The sequence below is a fragment of the Benincasa hispida genome, chromosome 8 (assembly GCF_027475165.1).
Source record: "Benincasa hispida cultivar pf3 chromosome 8, pf3_genome.v1.1, whole genome shotgun sequence".
In the NCBI taxonomy this organism is placed as follows: Eukaryota; Viridiplantae; Streptophyta; class Magnoliopsida; order Cucurbitales; family Cucurbitaceae; genus Benincasa; species Benincasa hispida.
The window spans coordinates 48,457,907-48,466,581 of record NC_143485.1 but is presented as its reverse complement, the minus strand read 5'-3'; the positions used below and the strand labels follow the sequence as shown (position 1 = coordinate 48,466,581).

The 8,675-nt window shown below is 41.0% G+C and overlaps 1 protein-coding gene across 1 annotated transcript; it reads left to right on the top strand.

Annotated features, from left to right (window-relative positions):
• Positions 1 to 4,515: 4,515 nt before the first annotated feature.
• LOC120084082 (uncharacterized) lies at positions 4,516 to 5,139 on the top strand. Its single transcript, XM_039039983.2, has one exon. The coding sequence runs from the start codon at positions 4,516 to 4,518 to the stop codon at positions 5,137 to 5,139; it is 624 nt and encodes a 207-aa protein (XP_038895911.1).
• Positions 5,140 to 8,675: the final 3,536 nt, after the last annotated feature.

Here is an 8,675-nt window from a genome sequence, read left to right as displayed (position 1 = left end):
TATAGTCGGGTGCTTGATCGTCTAGGTCGTTGTACACAATCGTGTGGTAATTGCTAAGCGATCGTTTAGGTAAAAGGTAAGTGGTCGTTTAGTTACGCAAAGGCATTAAGCGATCATCTTTGAAAGGTAAGCGATCGTCTAAGAAATCGCAAGCGATCACTTAGAAAAGTGCGGGTCTGCGATCATTTAGTAGGCGGGCGCTATTGTATAGGCTCTCAACACTAAGCGATACAAGACTTTCACACCGTGAGCAATTTAGCATGTCTTTTGCAAAATGAAAACTATTTTCATTTTATTCTTCAGTTACTAAAACTGAATTAAACTTCCCACTTTCACACAAATTTGAAGAAAACTTCGGTCAATTATCTCATAAACGCCCAATTAATAAAATAATGAATATAAATATATTATATACTTAACCTATAGTTTGATATCATATATCAACTATAGTGTTTTCTCCTCTACTTGATATAAATCATACTTATATCTAATTTCTCCCAAAATAATGCATCTCATATCTTTAGTCAATCATATCATATATAGTTAACCAGTCCAATTATATCATTTATAATTGAATACCCTCTTGTCAATTTGAATATTTCAAACTGACCCAAAAACTGATTCTCAACTTGTATCCAAGCTACCAAGGAGACCTTATGAATCTATGGCTCAAAGCTCCAATGGTACGTGAATAGCTGACTAAAGTTTTTAGCCACGAGATCCACCATTCGTTAACTATCGGCATTCCACTAAAAACCGACAGCTGAACTCTTCAAACCACAAATATATTTCTATGTCCATCGGATATAACCAATCATGAGTACGATAACCCTTCACAGATACTCGTAAGTACATTTGGGCTAATTTACCGTTTTGCCCCTGTTGTTACATCTCACTTCTTAAGTTCCACTGATCCCTCTAATGAACAATACAACATAATCCAACTATGTGAACATCTATCGAGCCATGAGAAGGTGTGTAACGCCACATCATTCAAGCCCTGGAATCAGCCTTTAAGGGAGCTATCTATCTACTTACCTCTGCTTTGGGGAAGGAGTGAATTCCATCTTGTGTAGCTGAGTTCCCAGCTCCCAAATCAGACGAATCCCCAAAGTGGTAGGTTTGAGTCAATGGCCTAGCCACTTGCACCCAAGCAAATCAAAGGATTGCCCTCAATGGCAGGTGTTCCCAACTAACTCAGGATTAAGGTCATGTTACCTATGGTCATCCTAGTGAAATGAAGTCTCTGTCATGAACGGCGTTATATAACGAAACATTAACACTTCGTGGTTAGGTCTTATACAAACTCTTTGTATAGGATGCCTGATAACTTGTAGAAATACAAGTTATTCTTGCTCTTAAGTTGGAACAATTAAGGTTTTTAATGATAAACTCTCCTCATTTTTAGTAGAAACGCATGGATTTATTCAAACATCAGCAACTTCATGCAAAAGAAGTTTTATTACTAAATATCACGGCACTAACGCATTGTATTGTAGGATTTCACTGCAAGGATTGACATTAACGCATTAGACAAGTGCCACAGGAAATGCTCTAACACATGGGCCATCCGTCGGAGGGAGTTCAACGTAGAGAAGATTCATTGGTCCAGGCTGATTGTGTCACATCACCACTTGCAAGTATGGGCACCTGTAGTAGGCGACGTCTAAAAAGCTTCCAAGCAGTAGGCGGCATCTCAAAAGCTTCTGAGAGTCAGGCGGCTAACCAGGGCATGGACTTTAATGCTGCCCATTCACCAAGTGGACGTGACCAATGCCTATAAATAGATGAAGCCCCTCCAGAGTTAACATGTTCAGACATTTTCAAGATCCTTACTCTCTGTAAATTGTAGTTATAGTCTTAGTTCTGTAGAATTCGTGTCGTGGTGTGAGACGATCAAAAGAGTTGAGAACCACCACCACTGCCGGTCAGGGAGCGGAGGAAGCTACTCTTGAGAAAGATACACTGTCCACTGCCTATACAAGTGATTGTACACAACGAGATTGAGCCAAAGAACTATAAGAGATTGTATTCTTTGGCTTGACTCAGTTTCCTTCTTATTTATCGCTTTCACTCCATTCGATTGAATATTGTTTTTGTAAAGACTCCTTGTTTCTTTATCAAATTCACACATTTGATCCATCATACTTAATATTGTTTATCTCTTGTTTATGTTGAATGCATTAATACTTTATGCACAATTTTATCCTAACGCTCAAGCCAACTTGACAACTTGGTAAAAGCATCTCTCACTTAGATTGTTCGAAAGAATATGTAAGTTGCATTAAGTAGAATGCCTAGTACAGCTAGAGATAGACTTACTAGTGTTTCTTGCATTCTGTGTTAGATGCATGCATCCTAGAGATAGGTTTTGTATATTATTCGCATTGAGAAGTGTTAAATAAGGTCTAATGCATAAACAAAAAGATAAGCAATCCATCCCACCTCATCTACATCACATCTTAGTTGTGTACATTCATCTTAGGCCAACGCGTCCACCTATCTTAAATTCCATTTTTACATGAGCCATCATTACCACTCAACTCTTTTGTATCTTCTTGCACAGGCACAGCATGTTAGCGTAAATAATACATTACTCACATTCATTTAGGAAAACCCTTATAGTAGATACAACGCAAAGTTTGCGTTTGGTTAAACTGAATCCCTGAGATCGACCCTGAACTTATTAGGAACCTAAATTAGATTTATACTTGGGTCTGGTTTAGGAAAACTTGAACGTCATTAGAAGGAGTTGTGTGCGTTCTGTGCGTATTACTAACACCCCAACGCATTACAATACTTAAATGCATAAAAGCATAAACGCATCACTTATACTTAGAACTTATTTCTCTAATTTATTTTATACAATACACTCCTAGCGCATCTCACGATAGCAACGAACAAGTTTTTGGCGCCGTTGCCGGGGATTCAGAAACAAGAACTAACCAGAATTTCGTTTGTATCTGTTCTAGGAACAATTCAGTTGAGGGAGTATTATAAGCTACGCCTAAGCTTGTGAACGTTTATGTATAGGGAGAGCACTCCTGAATTCAGACACGACCCAGAGATTGAAAGGACCTTCCAGCGTAGAAATCGATCCAACCGTCGACGAATGTTGAGGCAGCAATTACTCAGACAACAGAACAGGCAACGAGCAAAGGTGGAAGAACAACCAAATCAGTAACTAGCTCATGCTGCACAGAATCCGATCCTGATGGCGAATAGCAGCACGCGTCCCATGAGGGAATACGCATCCTCTGTACTGTATGATTTCTCTCCAAGAATCATATACCCAATGCTGGATGGAACCAGGTTCGAAATGAAATCTGTTATGCTTCAAATGCTCTAGATTGCTGGACAATTTGGGGGTGGTCGTGGTGAAGATCCTCACGCTCATATGAAGCGTTTCCTGGAAACGAGTAATTCATTTGTGATTTTTGGAATCACCAGAGGCGATCAGGTTGTCGTTGTTTCCCTATTCTTTAGGTGATGACGCAAATCAATGGGTGAGTTCACTGGAGCTTGGTGAAATCACCACTTGGGAGAAGTTGATGGAAAAGTTCATGTAAAAATACTTCCCACCTACCACCAACGCGAGGAGGCATCGAGAAATTATGAACTTTGAACAAGAAGATGCTAAGACCTTAAGCACTGCATGGGAGCGTTTTAAGGGCTTGGTCAGAATTGCCCGAACCACAGACTACCACTGACTATTCAAATGGAGACGTTTTATGGAGGACTAAATAGAGCATCACAAATGGTAGCAGACGCAGCAGTGGCTGGTGGACTTATGGACAAATCCTATACTGAGGCTAAAGAGATACTAGACTGCATTGCTAAACACAATATGGAAAGGGTGGATGATACACATGATGGAAGAAATGACATGAGAAAAAAATCTCAGAATGTTAATTCTGTTGATGCCAACGCAATAGCCACACTTTCTGCTCAAGTGGCTACGATGACCAGCCTTCCGCAGAACATAACGCTGGGAAACGCATCAAACCAGCAGAAGGTGAACCAAGTAGAGGCGTTTGGGCAACCCATGGTTAGCTGTGTAGGCTGCGGAGATCTTCACTCCTATGTTGAGTGTCCACAAAACCTCAGTCAGTATGCTTCATAAAAAACAACCCGTTCTCTAATACATATAACCCTTGATAAAGAAACCATCCAAATTTTTCTTGGACTGGAAGAAATCAGCAGAAGCACCACCTAGGGGCGAACCATCAGCAAATGAGTGGACTACCGCTTGTATTTCAACAAACACATCAGCAGCATCAACAGCCCTTCAATAGAGGAGGACAGGCGTCGAGCTCAGGATCTCCGCTTGAGAACCTATTGAAGGAATACATAGCCCAGAACGACGCGTTGCTGAAAAGTCAGGCGTCATCTATTAGAAACCTGGAGATCCAGGTAGGGCAGATAGCAAGTGAGTTGAAAAACAGGCAGCCTGGAGTTCTACCTAGCAATACGGAAACACCTGGGAACAATAATGGGAAGAAGTAATGTCACACGATGACGTTGTGGAGTGGAAGAGCTTTTGAAGAAAGAAGAGGGAATCCAAGAAATAGAAATCCTTCGAAAGAACGCATTACGCGTTCAACGGATCAGGAAGAAAGAATGCCCAAGACTATAAGCTATTTAGAAATCAAAACGTCTAACGCGGGAAAGCCTGAAGTGTTGCTAAATGCACCATTCCCTAGGCATCTAATGAAGAAGAATGATGAACATCAATTCAAGCGCTTTCTTGAGCTTCTAAAGCAGCTGCACATCAACATTCCACTTATGGAGGCTTTGGAGCAGATACCAACATATGTAAAATTTTTTAAGGAAATTTTGACAAAGAAGAGAAAAGTCAGTGAGAAGGAAGTAATAGCACTAACGCAAGAATGTAACGCGTTAGTAAGCAACAATCTACCAAAGAAGCAGAAGAACCCTGGGAGCTTCACAGTTCCTTGTTCGATAGGAGGATTGGATATGGGTCAGGCGTTATGCGATCTAGAAGCCAGCATTAATCTCATGTCATTTTCAATTTCTAAGAAATTGGGGATTGGCGAAGCACAACCTACTTCGTCACCCTTCAACTCGTTGACAGAACAATTAAATACAAAGAAGGGAAGATTGAAGACATTTTGGTGAAGGTTGACAATCTCATATTCCCAGCAGACTTTATTATCTTGGATTATGAAGCAGATTGGGAGGTACTAATTATCCTTGGACGCCCCTTCTTAGCTACTGGGAAAGTTTTAATTGACGTGCATAAAGGTGAATTAACTATGCGTGTGGATAATGAAAAGGTAAAGTTTAATGTGCTCAACGCATTAAAGTTCCCAGACAGTGAAGATTGTCAACTAAACAGTATTGAGTTGCCTGAAGAAGAGACACATGTATATGAGGTCCTCGCGTTGGAGGAGACCCTAAAGGAATCAGAGCCGCCAAGTCTGAGTGAGCGGCAGATAAAACCAACGTATCCATCGCTTGAAGAACCACCAGAACTCGAGTTGAAATAGTTATCTGGACACTTGAAATATGCATTCCTTGGAACCAACAACACTTTACCTATGATCATTTACGAAATCTTACAGAGCCTAATGAGAAATCTCTCTTGCTTATGCTGAAGAAGCACAAGCGTGCAATAGGTTGGACGCTTGTAGACATCCGTGGGATAAGTCCATCTTATTGCATGCACAAGATTAGGTTGGAAGAAGGGAAGTCGAGGTCAATCGAGCCTAAAAGAAGGTTGAACCCCATAATTAAAGAAGTAGTCAAGAAGGAGATTTTAAAATGCTTGGACGCGTGAGTTATTTATTCGATATCCGACAGCAGTTGGGTAAGTCCAGTGCAATGCGTTCTCAAGAAAGGTAGAACGACAGTGATAGTCAACGGTAATAACGAACTCATACCCTCGAGAACTATCATGGGATGGCGCATCTATATGGATTACCGGAAGCTCAACGCAGCAACTAAAAAAGACCACTTCCCCCTTCCTTTCATCGATTAAATGCTTGACAGTCTTATAGGTAAATAATTCTATTGCTTTCTCGAATGTTATTCTTGTTACAACCAGATTTTGATAGATCCGAAAGATCAGGAGAAGACCACGTTTACTTGTCCCTTTGGAACATTTGCATTCAGACGCATGCGGCACATTTGCATTCAAACGCATGCCCTTTGGGCTGTGCAACGCATCGAGGACATTTCAACGATGTATGATGGCCATCTTCTCTGACTTCTTGGAAAAGACCATTGAAGTCTTCATGGACGATTTTTCAGTCTTTGAAGACTCATACCAATCATGCCTAGTAATTTGGAGGTCGTCCTTGCTCGATGTGAGGAGACAAACTTGGTACTAAATTGGGAGAAATTTCACTTCATGGTGACTGAAGGAATTGTCTTGGGTCACAAAGTATCTAAGGCTGGCTTGGAAGTGGATGAAGCCAAAATTGATGTCATAGAAAAACTTCCACCACCAGCAAATGTTAAAACATTACGAAGTTTTCTAGGGCATGTTGGTTTCTACAAACAGCTCGTTAGAGGATTCTCTCAGATTACGCGACCTCTGAGCGTATTACTAGAGGCGAACCGGCCCTATGACTTTAAGAAGACTGCACTGACGCATTTGAGATGTTGAAGTATGCGTTGACGACAACCCTAGTACTGATAGCACCGGACTGGACGCAGCGCTTTATTCTTATGTGCGACGTGAGTGATGTGGCAATAGAAACTATGTTAGGGTAGAAGAAGGGTAACTTGATACATCCCATCTTCTATGTGTCCAAAACACTAATGACTCTCAGGAACATAATACCACTACTGAAAAAGAGATGTTGGCTGTGGTGTTTGGTATTGAAAAATTTCGATCTTATTTAGTTGGTGCGTCAGCCACCATATACACCGACCACTCAGTCATTAAATTCCTGATGAGCAAAAAGGATTCAAAACCAAGATTGATATGATGGGTGCTGCTACTACAAGAGTTTGACATTGATATCCAGGACAGAAAGGGAACAGAAAATCAGGTGGCTGACCACATGTCCAGGCTAGAGAATCAAGAAATGCAAGCCCAAGAAAGTGAAATTAAGGACGCATTTCCTGATGAAAGCCTGTTTAGAGTTGAAGGCAGGGAACCTTGGTATGGGAATATAGTCGATTATTTAATCACCAAGCAATTCCCTGGGAACTTCAACTCTCAGCAGAAGAAACGGTGAATTCATGACAGCAAGTTTTATTTTTGGGATGAACCGTTTCTATACAAACAAGGCCCTGACTCTCTACTGCATCGATTTATTCCGGAGAAGGAGGCATCTTGGCCGAGTGTCATAACTCTCCTTACAAAGGTCATTTTGCTGGGCAAAGAACTGCAATGAAGGTCATTCAAAACGGATACTTTTGGCCCACCCTCTTTAAAGACGCAAGGGAGTTTGTTCGAAAATGTGACCCCTGCCAACACACCGAGAATATTTCCTCAAGGGATGCAATGCCTTTGAATAATATTCTCGAAGTTGAGCTGTTTGATGTTTGGGGCATAGATTTCATGGGACCTTTTGCCCTATCCTGTGGCCAATAGTACATACTGTTAGCAGTAGATTATGTATCTAAGTGGGTAGAAGCAGTGGTCTGTACCAGGAATGACGCGTCCACTGTATCTAAGTTTCTTACCAGGAATATCTTTACACGCTATGGAAGACCAAGAGCCCTGATAAGCGACGAAGGTACGCACTTTATTAATCGCATCATTTCTAAATTACTTGAAAAATATAATGTTAGGCACAAGATTGTCACTGCCTACCACTCTCAAACAAATGGTCAAGCGGAAGTATCAAATGGAGAAATCGAGTCCATCTTGGAAAAGGTCAAAAATGCAACACGGAAAGATTGGGCGCAGAGGCTGGATGAGGCACTCTAGGTATGTCTTCTTACTCTCTCGTATTTAGAAAAGCCTGTCATTTACCTATAGAGGTAGAGCACAAGGTTTTTTGGGCAGTGAAGAAGTTGAACATGAACTTAGATGTCGCATGCGTTCAACACCAACTTCAGCTCAACGAGCTCGAGGAATGGCGATTGAAAGCATACGAAAACAACAAGTTGTACAAGGAAAAGACAAAGCGTTGGCATGATCAACGCATCAGTAAGAAAGAACTTGTTGTTGGTCAAAAAGTTTTATTGTTCAATTCACGTCTGCGTTTGTTTCCAGGAAAGCTAAATCCAGGTGGTCCGGACCTTTTATCATTAAATCTATCCTTCCAGATGGAACTGTGGAAATAACACGAGAAGATGGCACCAACGCGTTCAAGGTAAATGGCCAAAGAGTTAAGCCTTACTTTGAAGATGGATTGGAATGCCAGAAGTACTCTCTCGCGCTATGTGAAGCCAGTTGAGGCCCGCGTCGAGGCATCCCTGTGTTTGCAACGCTATATATTCCAGGGATGCTTCTCTCACCCTTATCTTTTTGCATTTTGTATTCTATGATGTGTATGAATTTGTTGATTTAGTTATTTGGATGTTTTTAGATTGATTGTTTTGCTTTTACAAAAGTTGGAAACTTATTTGTTTTTTTTTTCTTTTAAAGGTTGTGAATGATCGAATTTGAAACAACGGACGTGTTAGACGCAAGTCTAACGCATGGCCCAGTTGAAAGAACACATCTCAAGAACACAAAAACACTCGAGTATTTA

Coding starts and splice junctions, on each gene's coding strand:
- LOC120084082 (XM_039039983.2), top strand. CDS start 4,516: ATGACGTTGTGGAGTGGAAGAGCTTTTGAAGAAAGAAGAGGGAATCCA.